We start from the raw sequence: 17848 nt of genomic DNA, 5'->3' as shown, positions 1-17848 counted from the left end.
CCAGGGGAGGGCAGGGTCAACCTCACAGGCCCCGCCCCCGCCCCGCCCATTCACCGCCCGCCCCGCCCATTCCCCGCCCTGCCCCGCCCATTCCCCCGCCCCCGCCCCGCCCCCGCCGTGGTGCACTTCCCTAGTCCAGCGGTTTGCCGACCGACCCTCGCAAGCATGGTCGTCACGGGGTCTGCACTCGGGCTGGTGCTGCCATTAATCCTTTGGGCCGACAGAAGTGCAGGTGAGGCGGCCTGGCTCGATCGGACCTCTGCCCCTCAGACTGCGCCGGCTCCGAGGTCCCGATTCTCTTTGGGATCCCGATCTGCGCGGGCCCTCAAGGTCGGGGACCGAGCCCTTGGGCAGGAGCGGTCTTCTGCGACCCAGCCTGGCGTGCAGGTGTTTGCTGGACCCGAGCCCCAGCCCGTTGGCTTTCTCCACTCCCACCCACTGTCCTTAACTTGCGTGGAGGAGGGGAAAGAGTTGGGTTTATCAGAATGGGGAAGCTGAAATGTGCCCAGACCGAGGCCCTCAGGGGAGATAGGAGGGAAGGGGGCGAAGCTAAGTTAGAAACTATTTGGAAACAGGTGATTGAGTCATCCAAAACATTTCAGCAGCTTCCCCCTCAGTGGTGCCCTTGGGAGGCTGTGCATCAGGCTGTGTTCCTTGGGGGAATTAAATTTTACTCGTTTAAGTGGTTATTAGGGCTAAGAAATACAACCCCCTCACTCTCTCAGAATAATTTAAGGCTTAGCTTTGATTTCTGGTGCAGCTTGGAGATATTGGTGGTGGGATGATATACGTTGGGGGAGGAAAGTGACTGAAATTGGCCATTGTGCAGGTCAGAGCCTGTTGTCTGACTACCCTGGGCGACCCTGGGTCACAGCAAGAGACCAGAAAAGGGGATCTGTCTGCTAATACAAAGTAAAGTGATAGTGCTGAACTTTTTTCCTTCTTCAACCCACTCAAAGATTGAGTCCCAAAGATCTCTTTTAAATGGAAGTCGATATCGGAGAATTATATGACTGCTGCTCTACTAAAGCACCTGCAAAATACTCAGATTCACACCGGCAGCTACCCACAAATAATTTTTAGAGTTTAATTAGTAGCACTCTGCTTGTTGTTCCCTGACTCATCACCACTCGGTGACCATTGGGGACCATCACAAGTTGGGGAGAAAGTAAAGAAGAGTACAGCCATTATTTTATTAATTTTTTTCTGTTAAGGGTTATCTTTAGTATCAGTATTGATCTCCTTTCTGTTATATCATTACATAACCTTCACTAACATTGACTATATTTTTCATTCATTCATTCCCATGCTATAAATTTCCCTTCCTTCTTACTTGGTTTTATATTTTGCAGTCTTTCCTTTAAACCACCTAATCCTTTTTTGCCAATGTTTATCATGTAATATTTGAGGTGTAACAATGAATCAACGAAATGTCCCATGAACTCACCACTCAATTTGAGAACTAAAACACTGAGTTTTATTGAGCCAGTGTTGTCCTCCACAGTGCATCTGCCAGGTCCCCATGAGAGGTAACCACTAACCTAATTTTGTTAGTCCACTTGTAATGGTTTTCTGTCTATTCCCTGAAGCACTCATTCCTGTTTTTTTTTTTTAACTCCTGCTCCCAAATGAAGGGAGAAATTAAAGAAAAATAATCAAATGTTAAATGTGTATTATGTTTGACACAAGAGCAATTGCCAGTCTTGTTCCCTCATTTTTTAGTCCACTGCTCAATTCCTTGGTCTTTCATGTTCCACTTTCTAATCAGGTTGGAATTTGAACCTTGTAAGGACAGGGAATATGATTTTTCCTTGATTTACTATCATTATCTGTGGCAAAGTGGAAATTACATTAACTTTGGAATCAGGTGACTTAGTTTCTAGTAGTCCTCCCATAAACTACATTGTGATTTGAGTCCAGTTGTCAAAGATTAATATCTAGTGTCTTTAGCCCTGTGCTTGCCATAGTAAGCTCCCTACTAGAATGTCAGCTCCTTGCTGATAAGGATTTTTTAAATCTATTTTTTTCTTTTACTGTTATATCCCTAATTCTTAAAATAGTGCCTGGTGCATGGTAGGCATCAATCAATAAATATGTGTTGAATTAACGAATTTGCAAGTTATTTTTAAAAATTGCTTAATTTATTTAAGTCTTAGTCTCTTGGTCAGTACTTTTTGATCACTAAATACCATGATTATAAAGAGACTTTCTACCTCTAAAATTCTTTAGTCCAACATAATATAGCCATGCACAAAGATGTTCAGTAAGTGTATGTTGGTGAACACAGACTGCCTTGAAAAGGTACTTCCCCAGTCTATGGGCTACTGGCTGCATACTCAGATATGCAAATAGCAACCAGTTTTCTTCACTCCATTCTGCTACTCCTACCTTCTCTCTACTTAGCTCTTATTTATGCTTTTGATTTTTGGTTTTTGTTCCATGTGAAGTACCCACTCAAGACAGGGTCCTCCCACACATGTGCCTCCCCCTTCCCTTAGCAGGCTGCCAACCTGCTTATGCAATTCTGGGGTGTTGTGGTCTCTTAGAGTGTTTTGCTTATGGCAGCTGTTATTTGTAGCGTGTTAGGCCTTCTGGATGATCTCTGATTGTCACATAGGTATCATGATCAAGCTAGCTGGTGGGGGTGGGGGTGGGGAGCATGAGCGCTGGCTGAGGACTTTAGGACTGGGCTGTAATTCCAAAAGCTGTATAATAGGCCACCAAGGTTGTGTAGGAGACCCCATTAGCTGTACTGCTATTAAGTGTAGCCTAAGGGGCCTGTCATCATTTGTAGCTTCCAGGAAGGAAAATGTCAGCTTTGTTAATTCTGATTCTTTTTCCTGCCTATCATTTTTTGTTTAAAACCCTTAAATTTAATTTTGTCAATTATTTTCTTTTAGGGACTTTTTTTGGTCTTTTTTGTTCAGATGAATTGGGATATAAGTTTTATTATTTTCCATGTTAAAATTTTTGATGAGGAACTCACAGAGATCATTTGGATTTTATTAAAAAATACTTTGATATAGGCTGGAAGTTAAAAATAGAAGTGATCTTGTTAAAGTGAGTTATTCAGTTTTGTTAGAGACTCTCTAGAATAGAATCCACAGTTTCAGTTGTGCTTTCTCTTTTCTTTTTGTGTAATTTAGGTTGTGAAATGGGCAGATTGTAACAAAAGACCTTTCTTTAGACACTTTGACCTTTTGTCTCTCACTAACCTTATTTTTGTGTTTTGATTTATCTGAATTTACCTGAAAAAAAAGCAGACTTTTCAAAAATATTCATAAATACAGTACTGGGTTGTCAAAAAACCATAATAAGGGAAATTCTTTGAAGGAAATTAACATTGGTAAGAGATAAAAGGCGGTGGGGGGGTATTAGAGAAGCTGTGTTGGAGATAGGACTGCTTCTTTATTCCCAGCTACTAAAGGGTAGGTGTAGTAATGGAAAGTCAGGGAAAGAAGTGGATTATTTTTCTTATAAACATCATCTGTGAGGTACATTGAAAGGACCGTTTTAGTGATCTGGGGGGAGAAAGTAGTCAAGTATTAGGGCCTAGTCTGAGAGCAAAGGAAGATCAACAAGAACTCTGAAGGGGAGAGAAGGAAAAGAGGCTGTGGTACACTGGTTTCGTTAGAGGTCATCATGTATTATGATGTGATTGTTGGAAACTGTTCTTGTTTTATCACTTACTTAATTAAGATCTAGTTACTTAACTTACTTAAGATCTCGTTTTCGAAGATTAAAAGGTTTGAATATACTCGAATTCTTTGGTATAGACTGTATTTTCTTTGCTGTTTCACCAGATCTAATTGGTGCTGAATCTCCCAGATAACGTACCTGTCTGCTGGATTTTTTAGGTATTGGTTTTCGCTTTGCTTCATACATCGATAATTACATGGTGCTGCAGAAGGAGCCTGCAGGAGCAGTGATCTGGGGCTTTGGTATACCTGAAGCCATGGTGACAGTGACCTTGTACCAAGGTCAAGAAACCATTATGAAGAAAGTGACCCATGTGAAAGGTAAGGCAGCCTGTCTTCTGTTCAGCTATTGTCTTCTTCTGCCACCTGCTGGATTATCTGAAAATTAATGCTTATGCTCCTGCCCCCCAGGTCATCTATCTATCCATCAATCTTTCCATCCATCCATCCATCTATCCATTCATCCTTTCATCAGTGTTATTTGAGTATTTACTATGTGGTAGTAACTGAGAATACAGAGAAGAATAAGGCTCAAAGTCTCTGTGAAGAGCTTGTGGAACAATACAAATTGATACCAAGTCATATAGTGCTGTGATGAATGTTATGATGAAGATGTACATAGGACTGTCATGGAATATAGAAGAAAAACATCTAACTCTGGCACTATAGAGGTGTGGTTAAGAACTTTGGCTCTAGAATTTACTGGGTTTGGTTCTGATTGTTGTCATTTAACGACATGTTATTAAAAATCTGTGTCTTGGTTTCTTTAAATGTGAAATGGAGATAGTCATAATACTTATTGGATTATTTTGAGGATAAAATGAACTAACATATGTAAAGTACTTAGAACAGTGCCTGACACATAAGTACTGAATAAGTTTTAGCAGTCATTTTTGGTATTGTTACTACTACTACTATTATTATTTAGTTGGCACTCAACTATTTATTGAGTGTTCACTATGTGCCAGATACTGTGCTGAGTACTGGTGATAAAGTGATGAGCAAAACAGATATGGCTTCTCCCTTAATGAAGTCCTCTTCATATATTTAGGGGAGACAGGAAAATAATGTGTGATAAGTACTACAATGAGGAAGGACATAATGTATGGAAATGTTTATGGTAGTAGGGATAAAGAATTTGTTCTGAGGCTAGTCTTGAAAGATGGGTAGGACAGACCAGAAAGAGGGAGAAGTTGGGGCAAAAGCTTGGAGGCATGAGTGGAGGCAAGTCATTGGAGAAGTGCCAGGCAGGTAGGTAAGTGATTGGTGGAGGATAACAATAGGAGGTGAGGTTGGGAAGGTGAGGTGGGGAGGTAGGGAGGCTTGTTTGTCTTTACTAATTAGTAAATTCTCTATTTTGGATCAATCCATTTTAAGCAGCAAAATAACCTGATCAAATTGGTATGTTAGAAAGATCCCCTTGAAAGTACTGTGGAAAGTGGATTGGAGATCAGTAAGATAGGTAGCAGTGGTGGGACTTGTTAGCATGTTATTATATTATCCAGCCAATACAAGATGAGGGCTTGACCCAAAAGAGTAGCCATGAGGATTGATGGTCAAAAAGATGAGAACTAGCAGCTTTCATGAGCAGGGAGATATCATAAAGGGATCTCTTTCTAGAAGAGATGAAGATGTAGAAGATAGTGTGGATGAGGCAAAGCTAGAAGTTGCCAGATACAGAATGGTGTGCTCAGGGCTGGGTCATACGAGGTAGCCCTAGAACTTGGGAATGTGGAACTGACAGTGAGGCAAGTAAGAGACTACTGGGGGAGGAGGGTGTTGGAGTTAACATACGAATTGGTGGTTTTCAGCAATTAGAGTATACATGTGACAAGGAAGCTGGTGGAAATTTTCCTGGCCCCTAAAAACAAGGATGGCCTTGTTAGTTTTGTCAGAGTACAGAACTGATGATCTAATCCAGAGTCTTCCAGACCCAGTGATGTTGTTTTCATATTCCAGCAAATTTTCATTCAGCAAGCATTTGAAAATACTGCATGCCAGGCATAGATGCAAGGTAAGAACTTCTAACTCTTGGATTTTTAAGACTTTTTAAGGTAAGATTGTTGTTGGGTAGAATTAAGAGACCTGAAAGGGAAACTGAAGCTGATTGAGGCATGGTTGTCTGTTGATCTAAATGCTACTGGTAACACAGGATGTGCTGAAAATGAAGAATTCCAGGACTAGTGCTTTCTGTTTGTGCTGTGTTCCTCTTAGAAATGAGCAGCTTTGTGTGCAAAAAGTGGCCCTTTCAGTAAATGACATCGATTATAGAAATTTTCTATGGTTTAAAAATAAGAAATGGGGTTTTATTGGTGCTAATAATGTTACCAATAATTATCCAAGAGACAGAGACTGCATAATACTGTAGATAGATACAGAGAGCACATGGTATTAGATAGCGTTTCAGTTTTAAAGATTGTTCTTAGTGTTATTTTTAGAGTTTTTACCCCCTCTTGACTGTTTCAGGGTTAATATCTGAGGTGGGCAGAGATGAAGCTGGAGGGTAGGTGGTGATGGGAAGGCATCAAATGTAATCATTCAGAGATGAACTTCCTTTTTTATTTATAGTGATTGCAAACCTGCTAATTCATCTTAAGTTCAATTCTATAAACATCTATCAAGGGCGTAGTGCATATAAAACACTGTCACAGAAATCATAGGAAAATATAAAGAAGGATGAAAACAGTGCCCATCTCTCAGAAGCTCATTCTCTCATGTTGTCCTTTCATATTTAGTGGTTTAGGCTCAAATAATGCTCCAGTTGCCTCACTGTAAAGTGATATGTTCTTTGGAATTAAAATAACCAACAGACTTAAGGTAATCAAGTGATTCATGGACTGTTGATAATTTCACAGGAAAAGGGGTTGATGTTATTGGCAGTGGTGGTAGATCAATTTATCAGAATTCCCACATTTACTTGGTAAAGAATAAAGGTATTTTAGTTTATAGAGGTCAGAAAACCTACTTCTGTGGGCATCTTTCTCTGTTCTGCCCATGAATAAAAATGAATAAAACATTATTTGGAATAAGGAAGGTAGACATGTAAGAAAATTCATAGTGCAGACAAAAAATGCCCCTCAAAAGAGACACTCCAGGGGATATTGAACAGTTGGATTCTCTCTTAAATTTTGATGAGGACTCTGGGATTTTCTGTCAGACTATCTCAATATCCCACTTGGTCTACCTCTTAACTTTTACTTGTATTTGTTACCTGTAATCCTCTAGGGACCCAAAACATAGTGGAGTTTAACAACATGTAGGTTTTTGTCCAGCAGACTGACACTTAAGCATTGGGAAAATAAATACCTGAAAGATGATACAAATGTGGTCACTTACTGGGTCTGTTCAAACCTTGTTGTCAAGTAATGCAGACAGAAGGAATAAAGCTGGGGAGAATAGGTATCATCTCACTTTAACAAACCTAGCAGGGTGTGTGTGTGTGTGTGTGTGTGTGTGTGTGTGTGCGCGCGCATGTGTGTATGCAGATGGTCAAATGAGGGTGTTATCTGTCTGTATTTGTCATCATGATTGAGGAAAAAAGATTAATCTTCTCTTAGAGAAACACAAAAAACCTTGCATGCACAAGACCCTGGGTTCAATCCCCAGCACCACAAAAAAAAAAAGTATACAAGAGAAACACACAAAAATCCAAAACCTCTCCCCACCCCTGCTTGCACTGCTTGCAGTGGTAGCATGCATACTAGTTTTTTACATTACATAATAAATTACCATGGACTTAGGTCCTTTTAAAATAACACACCTTCATTCTCTCACAATTTCTGTATGTCCATGGCCTGGCCATGGTGGAGCTATGTTTTCAGCTCAGTTCTCACCAGGCTGAAGTCAAGATCAGGCTGTGTTCTTAGCTGGAGGTGTGACTGTTGAGTGATCCAGGTTCAAGCCCCCTAAGGTTGCTGGCAGAATTAATTTCCCTGAGGGGCAGACTTCATGGCAGCATCTCTGTGGCTTCAAATCTGACCTCTGAACCCTCTATTAAAAGGCCCACCTTGGTAAGTCAGGCCTACCCAGGATAATCTCCCCTTTTATTCACTGAAAGTTAACTGATTAGGGACTTTAATTACATCTGTAAACTCCCTTCACCTTTTCCATATAACATAACCTAATCACAAGAGTGACATCTCATCTTTGCTGTTTTCTTTTGGTTCGAAGCAAATCACAGATTCTTTTTGCTCTTGAAGGGAGGGGATAATGTAAGTCTGTGACTTTGGAGGTCACCGTAAGGGGTGTCTGCCACAGCCATGCTGTAGTTGAAGTAACTTGCATGAGCAATTTTATTGAAAGAAAAGTAATAAGGGATGGTTTAGGCAATAAACCTTCACCTTCAAGCCACTTCCCAAAACCACTGAACCACTTTGTAGTTGGTGAAAATCCAGGATTCTGTGAGGAGCAGTGAATAGGGCTGCTTCTTTCAGCTCTATGTTTTTCCTCTTGGGAAGGCAAAGGTCATGGATAATTTTTCTTTTTCTCTTTCTTGGCATCCGAGATTTTGGCACAATAACCTCCAAAATAATTAACATCTGATGTGAATAGCAAAAAGAAAAAGCAAGAAAGCACTTTATGACTAATCGTGTCTCTGAGCAAATTATTTTCATTTTTTTCCTTTGATTGTTTGCTGTTCTCATTTTGAAGTTGCAATTAATTGGGGAAATGGAGAGAAGATGGAGATTACATAGTTTTTCACTTATGTCCTTGGCTGGAATATGAAGAGCAACAGTAAGAAATAGGCCACAAAATATGCTGTTACACATGAAAACATAAAGCCCTAGTCAAATTGCATGGCTTTCTCATCAGTGTAACCCGGGACTGGGGTTTATTTTCTGACATTTACTTGATGGAGTGCCAGGCTTATGGTAAGCACTCTTAAGTAGCTGTATAATGAAGAAAGGAAATTAATCTTCCTAGATGGTAGAAGAAAGAATGCAAAGGAACAGAGATTTGCAACAAAAATTAGAATTTACAGACACCTGGGCCAGGATTGGTAAAAGGCATAACAAGATAGCAAGTGTTTGGATCCTGACAGAGGAACCAGTCCAACTAAGGCTCAGAAATCTTATCAGGATCAGCAGAAAACCAGCTGGATGGTGAACTTGGCATGTAATGATGGCGAACTCTTTGTGGTCAGTGGCTCAGTTTTATTATTTGTACTCAAAGTGGTGGGCTTGATAGTCAGCAGAGCTTCTAAAACCTCTTAACTGAACTTCACTGGCCTTTGGTCATCCAGTCTTGACCTGGTAATCCAAGGACCAGTCAGTTCCCTTTGAAACTCTGTGACTTTTACATAGAAGGAAGTCTTCTGGGGTCTTTGAAGATGTCAAAAGCAGGTTAAGACCTGGGCTCAGGTCTTAATGCTGTTTTCCCCTGAGGCTCTAGGCTCAACAGGGAGCCCACCTTCCAGCTGTATTAGATTGAAATTGCCATGTTTTACTCAAATTATTCATATTCCCACTCCCTTCTGGTCTTTTTATTCTTGGGCAGTAAAACTTTCCAGAAGTTCTGGTAAGGGTAGTTTTCTTCACCTGCCATGTGGCCTGGATTGAGGTCAAGGGTAAATCCCTAATTAACAGCAGTAACTAGGAATATGTTGTATAGTAGTGAAAGGCTAAGAAATAGTCCTATCCTGGATTTTCTGGGGGTTGACCCCATCACCTTATGTGAGTAATGTTGGTGGCAGAAGGACAGAGCTTTTAGTGAGATATGTCAGTACAGGAAGCCTGGAAAGACCTTGGCAAGACTATTAGGACAGATTGGAGCGTCTGCCTGCTCAGAAGTGTAAGCCATACGGAGCATATCACACCTGTGCGACACAATCTGTACTAGCTGCCCACTGTTTCCAAAACAGTGATTTTTCTGGTTTAGGTGACTTATACATTTAATATTTTGATGTCTCGCTATTGGTGATAGAAAAACAATTGTGAACATTTGGTTCTGGGCTTAATTGACCTCCTAGAGATGGCAGTTGCAAGCTCAGTGGATTATGCTTTCCAGAGGAGCAAATATGCATCCTTTCACTGATACCTCGTGGGTTTTTGGACATTTCCTCCAGGAAAGTCATCCTTTATGATTTAGGATTTTGCTAATCTCCTTATATGCATGTGGGCACCTTTTGTTTCTGCTTAGTTTTTGCTGATTAGAAAGAACTGCACAGTGTGTAGCACATAGTGTTACATAGTACTTGGATGGTATTTTTATAATTATTATTTCTCATGGGTTGGGTATAATAACTTCAGCATGCTGTTTCCAGTTTTTACCATTCTTTTCCTTCACATTAACATTGATCTGATGGGTATTATAAATCAGTTCATATTCTTTGAAAAAATATTTATTTTAACTTGTTCATTTCTCTATTTTTCTACTCTGATTTCTTCAACTTTGCTCATTGCTTCATCCTTTTAGGCATAATTTTATTATTTTGAAGGTATTTGCCTAAGTCTCTGAGTATGATGTTGGCAGTGGTGACCCCTGCAGTGTGTTTTAGAAGTAGGAAGATGTTGGTGATGGGTGTTTCTAAGGAAAAGGCTATGAATGTCTGAAATAGGGTTTTAGATAGCTTCTCAGTTTCCTAATTGAGTCCAAACATATTAAGTCTTGTGAAGGACTCTGAAAATATTTAATTGAATAAATCAAAATATTTTTTCATAGGTTAATTTGTGTCTTCTGCTTTCTTTCTTCTTGGTGCATTGTAATTATACATAATATTGGATTCATCGTGTCATTCATACTTGCGGGTAACATGATTTGATCTCTTTCACAATGTCTTCCCTTTCCCTCTTTGATCTGCTTGATCTATTCTATTGATCTCCCTTATATTATTATTGTTGTTTTAATTAATGCATTATAATTATATAGCTATATCTATTATATATGTGTATATATCTGTTATATATGTAATACATACATATATACATATATATATATATACATATATTATGTTACACATATATAAAATTCATTGTGGTAAATTCATACATGGACACAGCATAGTTTGGTAGATTTCATTCCATGCCCTTCCCTCCTCCCATCATCTCAATTCCCTTCCTCTACACTATTGGTCTCCTATTTTTGTCCCGCTGATTTTTGATGCATCAATTTCTTCATGCTCCTGTTTGCAGGAGAACCCAGCACTACTGGTGGTATTTATTGTTGTTAGGAACATGAGAGGAGGTGGAGGTTCATAACAAGGGTGATTGCACTCTCAGGGGAAGTTTCAGATTATAAGTGATTTTTCTCTAATCTGTGCTCACATTTGATTGGATGATTACAAGTTAGTTTGGGTGTACAGAGAAGATTAGATTATGTTAATATTGACAGTTGGATAGTGTAACAAGAATTTCTGTTTTTTTTTTTTTTTTTTTAGTAAATTCCCTTGAATTTTAATCTGTGTATATTTTTGTCTGTCCTCATTTAGGATTATAACTGGGCAACTTATTTTTCTTGTAAATGCTTCAGTTAAAAATAAGAAGGGATTGGTACAGATTAAGGATAAAAATGCTGCTTCTCTTGTCAGTTCCATCCCTTTTTCTGAAATATGGCCAATCTTTATAGCTTTGAATACAGTTTATCACAGAGGCTGGGAACAGCTATAAATGAGTATAATTGGGCTTTAATTTCATTTGAAGTGATTGATTAATTCCTTGGACACCTGTTGTTATTTCAGCACCCTCTAATACTTGGATGGTGGTACTGGATCCTATGAAGCCTGGTGGACCTTTTGAATTGATGGCACAACAGAATTCTGGGACAAGAAATATTACCTCGAAAGTCCATGATATCTTATTTGGAGATGTCTGGCTTTGCAGTGGGCAGAGTAATATGCAAATGACTGTATTACAGGTAATGGTTCAGAGTCTCTGCAATAATAAATAATGTTGATGATAAAGACAAAGAAGTTAAGAGAAGGGTACAACATGAGAAGGAAGGCTGTTTCTATTAAGTATTTACCATGTGCCAAGATCTGTTCTAAGTGCTTTCATGTGTTAATTAATTTAACAACCTTAATAGTTAAGTCACTGATTAAATTGGCAGTAATTGATTGGCACTAATATGTTTCTATGCTTTGTTTGCTTTAATGGATTTAGAACTTGGAAATGTTACTGTTTTCCCTAGCTCTTTCTCCAAATCTGAAGTTTTTTTTCCAGTTGATTTTTATTTTATTTTTTTACTTCCTTCATTATCCACTTTCGCATCTTTGAGAAATATTTAAATTTGAGGTTTAAAAATCTCTATAATTAGATCATGATCTCAATTCAGTTCTCTTTAAATTTTTTTTATATGAATCCTTTCAGATTAGAATTTCTTATTTTGCTTCTCTAGTTACTATTCCTTATAGTTTCTTCTTCCATAGCTTTTTTTTTTTTTTTTTAAAACCTATTACTAAATAATGCTACTAGAAAAGATCTTGCTTTGGACATATCTACTTTATATCATCATTAGTTTTCTAATTCAGACTCTAAATTCTCATATTTATATTTTCCTAACCAATATTTTATTTTTCTTACTCCTTGCCTTACTTAAATATATGGAAAACTTTGAATCAAAATGCTCATTGTGCTGAACTTTGGACTCTTTTAGTTTAGTTGAATGGACATAAAATTGAAGTTTTATTTCTTGATAGAAAGCCTGATTTTGTATAGAGGAATTGCTGTTAACTCACTGAGGAAAACAGTAATTTCCTTAATGCTCTAATTACAGTTCCATGTTTGCACAGAAAGGCATGGACCAGATCTGTTTGTATCTATATAGTCACTTTCTCAATAGCAGCCTATGCCAAGGAATTCCATCCCAATTTCTGTCAAGCTAAATGAGATCTTGATTGTTAGGAGTAAACACATTCTTTCTGCCTAGAATTTACTCTTAAGCATATTCTGTACTAAGCTAGGGCTGTGAGCTCTGAGATGTAGGGGAACAGAAAAAAGATTCCATCTGAAATATCCAAGTGTAAATTTTTTATTTTAAACCATGCACTTGGTTTGCAAGACAGAATTTAAGTGCTGATGGTATTGAAAGCCAAGTTTTCTAGTCTCTTAACAGTCTGTAGAATCTTATATTTTGATTAGAAGGATACATGATTCCCCTTTATTCCTTTTGCTTCTTTTCCCCCTACAGATCTCCCCGCCACAATCATGCACTCAAGCTTGCATCAGACACTGCGTATCTTTTCCTCCCTCCCATGTGACTTTTCTGAGGAGGTAAAATTCTCACTATAACATACACTTTTCACATTCAAAGAAGGAAATGGCAGATTGTATGCCCATCTTGTTAGGGTAAAGTGGAATTTTAAAATTGAATGTTATTTATAACACTGAGTGAGATGTTTATAAATGGAGAAAAATCTAAATGTTCATCTGTTGCCTCCTAAGTCAGGGTAGGTCTTAAGACTTGGCTATTTCTTGTTAGGTTTAGAAAAAGATGGCCATTGTCAGACAGGAAACCCATTTCTCCATAGCTTGGCACTCCCCATATTTTTACTTTACCAGTAGAGAAATTAAAATCCAGAAGGGAAGGGCTGGTATCATATCTCAATAAAAGATTCATAGGAGTTTTGATAACTGGCTTCTTTATAGTTATTATGTCAACTTTAGGATTACTATATTATGCTGTAGTAGAATATAAAGTAACTTACAGAATCTCCAAATTCTTTTAAGTCAGTAATTTTCTCTGTCCTTCATGTGCATTCATGTGTGTGCACATACACATTCACGTTTGCATGCTCTCACATGCATGCCTTGCTCCCACATGCAGACCCCATGCCAAGATTCTCTGAGGAAATAGATTCTTGACGCGTCTTCATTAATTCAAGAATGTGGTATAAAGGTTACAAAATGAACACCAGTGAGCAGCTGCTTTGATGGCGAACGGTCTGGTCCCTGGAGAGGCAGCAGTGCTCTCCCTCAGCCTCAGCAGCGTTAATGACTTCAAATACCTTGATCTTCATTTACATCCTCATTTAAATACTTGGTAGAAAAATAATTACACTGAGGTGTTTGATGAGATGAAATCTGATCTCAGCAGATGGAGTAAGGTTTCCCCTTTCATCAGCAGGGAAACCAAGTGTCATTTAAATGAAAATCTTCCTGAAATCTCTTTATTCCTAAGTTAGCTGCCAATATCCCTGAGGAAATGCTTCCATCAAAAAGGCCTAGTAATATTGGGAAAGGCTACCAGTTTCAGAAGTGATTGTCATCGGCTATAGCAGGAAAATTTTCCCCACCCCCATTTTTGTTAACACTTTCTGTGGTTTTCAAGTTCTGGCTTGAAATAATACAAAAGTGTGAGTTTGAAAATGGAAGTTTTCCAGGCAATGTTTTGGATCCAGTTCCATATGCTGGTAACAATACAGGAGAATGCCAGCCACTCTGACTCCGTTGGCCTGGCAGTACACTAATCGTTAGCAACGAGTCTAAAAGACAAGTAGCATGTTCTCCCATGCTGCCTCCCCAAGCTGGCATCTCATTGCCATGAGGCGCTTGAGTTCCCAGTCAGTGCGGAAGCTAGTGTGGGTGGAGAGGATGAAAGCAGTTTCATCCACTGTTTCCATGGAAGCAACATATGATCCTTCGTGCTTAGTGCAGAACTGAATTTCAAGGGAGGCGACTTTTTTACAGGTACTTACTTCTGAAAAATAATTTCCCTGCCAGAATGTACTGTGAGTGCATTAGCTTGTTTTTACTCTTGAATGTTTATTTCACATTAACCTTGCCAGGCAGGATCCTGAAGGAACAGGCTTGGATTTCCTGTGGAATTTTCCTGAGACCATGTATAATCTGTCCTGAAAGTGGAAAGAGCAGTAACCTGGACAGGCTGGAGCTGCTGCTACTCAGAAGGCATTTCAGGCCAGGGTTCCCACCGTGACCCAAAGAGCCATTTGATTTGCTTCTGGCCATCTCACTGGCCACAGCAGGCTCAGTGGCAAGTCAAAAGACGATTCTAGGGGCAGCACATTTCAATGAAATTCTCCGTGGGGGCACCCTGGCTGCTCCATCATTTCTTTTCCACTGTGGGCTGGAGGGCCAGCTGTATTCTCCATGGTGGGTGGGAGGGAGAGTGAGCCAGCTGCACACTCTGTGGCTGGAGGCCAATGGAAAGTATCCCAGCCTTCTGTCCTCCTTGCTGTGGCCATCCAGACTCAGCTGGAGCGCCTGTTCCCTGGGGCTAATGGTAACTGGGCTTCCTCACACTCCTTTGGCTCATTGTTTTGGGAGAAGCAGGACTGGTCCAGGGGGATGAGGAAGACTCAGAAGAAAATACATAACTAAAAAAGCAAAGCAAGATATTGCCGATCTGTTCTTTTTAAAATAAAGGAAAATCTTAACTAAAAAAAAATCAGGATTTAAGGAAATGGCATGTGTACCTCATAGAAGAATAGGGTTTAATAGGACTAATGAATAAACTACTCAATATAGTGCACATATTCTTGTCCAGAAAAGCCCTAAGCCACTCCTGTCATATTCTTGGTAACTGATGAGGATTCATAAATGATTTAGGAGAACCTGATATATCTTTGGACCACCTTCTTCTTTGTTTAAATTCTTGGGACTGTTCCAAATTGTTACCCTGAACACCGCCTTTCAGGTTGCCATGCACCCATGCTTTCCTCTGGTGATTTAGCAGGACAAGATGAGAAAGGAAAGGACTGTGAGATTGAGTCCAGTATGTTTCAGCTATCATTTCCTAGGTGTGTTTCTTTTGAATATACTTTTTTTGGATTATATGAATCTACTTCCCCATGGCCTTTTTGGCTCCACATAGGCTCTCCAAGCACCATTTTTTAAAATAAGTTACTTGCCATGGCTTTGCACTATCAGATACTCTTTGAGAGCAGAAATATTTTAGTTTCAAGATATCACAGTGGTCTCTACTTGATAGTCAATATTCTTTAGCCTAAAGCATTGCATACCTCCTTTTGTCTATCATAGACCTGCTTCCTAAGATCACAGGGTTTGTTATATTCAAATCCTCTTTGGAACATGATTCTTCATGGTCTCTTTTAGTCAAAGTGGATCAAGGTGGTTCAGTCCATCACACTACCAGTTTTGGTTATTTTGTTTAATCTCAGTGTATTGAAGACTCAGAAGAAACTCAGTGGGTTGGAAGTATTTCCTAAGAGGCTGCAGGCCAGTTCACCACCCACTAGGTTAAATGACATTTCACTTTCTCTTTTAGATACTTAATGCTACAAGGGAGCTGTCCAATACTGCTGCGTATGAGTCTGTTCGCATCCTCTCTGTCTCACTCGTTCAGGCAGAGCAGGAGCTGGAGGACCTTGATGCGGTGGACTTGTCATGGTCTAAGCCCACCTCTGGTACGTAAAAGCACTTCAGCATTTACTGTCTATTAAATGATGGGTTAGCACTATACGTGGAAGCCCCACTTATAATCTGTAAGCCCAATTTGGTTCTTATCTATTATTACTGAGTTATCCTTTTACTTATTTGTTCTTGATTCTTCATCCTATTCCTGATGGTCACTGATGCACATGTGTTTTCCCAAGACTCCAATAAACCTTCCCCCTCATGATGAAGAAAAGACTCTTCCTTCAACTTTGGTGAAAATATTGAGGCTATTCAGCATTTGCTGTGCTAGTATCTCTCTCTATTGCCTTGACCCTCTGTATTCTCTTCTCTTCTTTCTTTTCTGTGTTTGAGGACAACTGACTGGTGTCCCTTCAGGGCTAATTCTGATGGCTCTTACTTCTTCTAGGGCCTTCTCTTATCCCTAGGCTCAGTTCTCGTCCCCACTGTCCATTCATCACAGAATCTTTTATTTCATGCCTCCTCAGTGTCAAGCTCTGTGCTAGCCCCCAAGGACACAGCAGTGACTAAGACAGACACATCCCTGCTCATAGAGTGTAACCTTTTATTGTAACAAAGAAAGTTGAACATAACAAACATCCTTCTCATGAAGCCTCATCTCTCTCCTTTGCTTTGTTATACCTTTCTAGAACATCTTTTGTTTTCATCCTTTTCACGACCTTGCCATGGGTCCTTTATAATCTAGTTTCTGCTTCCACCTCAACAATTTGTTCACCTTGAGATTACTACTCTTCTCATTCTGAACTCCATAGACCTCTGTGGACCACCCCTGCTAGACACTGCATGTTCCTCCTAGCTTGCATGGTACTTCCTTTTTCTATATCACCTTTGTCATCTCCCTCCCTGTTCGTTGCTTTTCTAATACCTTCCTTCAAATATGGTTCCTGTGTTCTTCCTAGCTCCCTTTCTTTTTTTTTTTTTTTTTGGGTGTTGGGGATCGAACCCAGGGCCTTGTGCTTACAAGGCAAGCACTCTACCGACTGAGCTATCTCCCCAGCCCCCCTAGGTCCCTTTCTTTTCTGTCTGTATATGCTTTACCTTGGTGACCTCAGTTTTTCCTACATTTTCAAGAGTTAATGTATTCAGCAAATATCTGAGTTGCCCCTGTGGGTGAGGCATTGTTCTAATTACTGTGGGTGTAGTGGTCAGTAAAAGGCAAAAACACCTGATCTTATGGTACTTAGGTTGTAGTGTGAAGGAATATGGAAAATGAATACTTAGTAAATCACATATTCTGTCTCATACTGTCTGGACTCTCCCTATAAGAGCTCTGGAACAGAACTGATTCAGGTTAATTTTTGGATAACTTTTTGCTCTATGAACTCTTATTTTGTATTATCTAAAACTCAGGAATCAATCAGATTTGGACAATTATAATACCTTGCTATCTGAATTTCCTCTTGCTCTCTGAGCTCAGAGACTGAATAAATTTGGATATCATGGGATAGGTTAGATGATTATGTGTGCTAGTGAGACAAAAGTAAATCAACAAAATACCCCAGGGAAAGGAGGCCATATGGAAGGATGGGTAGGGAAGGTTAAGTTGGGATGGGGTAGTGCCTGCAATTTAGAGTGACCAGGGGAGTCCCAGTTGAGAAAGGTGACATTTCAGTAATAACCTGAAAGAGGCAATGTGCATCTCAGGGGAAGAGCATAGTGGGTCAAGTCTCTCCCACATTTAGAATCTCTTCTTCCTCTTCTGTTGGCACATTGCTCTGGCTGCACCTAGGAAAGGGTTCTCTGACTTTAACGACTCATGTAATTAGATTTGACCCAACTGGTTGATCAGAACACTCTCCCTGTCTCAATCTCCTTAACCCT

At 39.6% G+C, this 17848-nt stretch overlaps 1 protein-coding gene across 2 annotated transcripts in view; it reads left to right on the top strand.

Annotated features, from left to right (window-relative positions):
• Window positions 1-113: 113 nt before the first annotated feature.
• Siae (sialic acid acetylesterase) overlaps window positions 114-17848 on the top strand; it is a 34936-nt gene continuing 17201 nt past the window's right edge. Inside the window, exons 1-4 of one of the 2 annotated variants that reach the window (XM_047519591.1) lie at window positions 114-232; window positions 3858-4019; window positions 11374-11549; window positions 15879-16017. In XM_047519591.1, coding sequence (XP_047375547.1) covers window positions 166-232; window positions 3858-4019; window positions 11374-11549; window positions 15879-16017 — 544 coding nt within the window. In that variant the 5' untranslated portion in view covers window positions 114-165. Of the gene's footprint in view, window positions 233-3857; window positions 4020-5643; window positions 5713-11373; window positions 11550-15878; window positions 16018-17848 lie in introns of those variants that run through there. The other variant, XM_047519592.1, reaches the window with a different exon arrangement.

Source organism: Sciurus carolinensis, chromosome 11 (genome assembly GCF_902686445.1).
Source record: "Sciurus carolinensis chromosome 11, mSciCar1.2, whole genome shotgun sequence".
NCBI lineage: Eukaryota > Metazoa > Chordata > Mammalia > Rodentia > Sciuridae > Sciurus > Sciurus carolinensis.
Note: the sequence above shows the minus strand (reverse complement) of the source record. Positions and strands in the feature narration are given on the sequence as shown.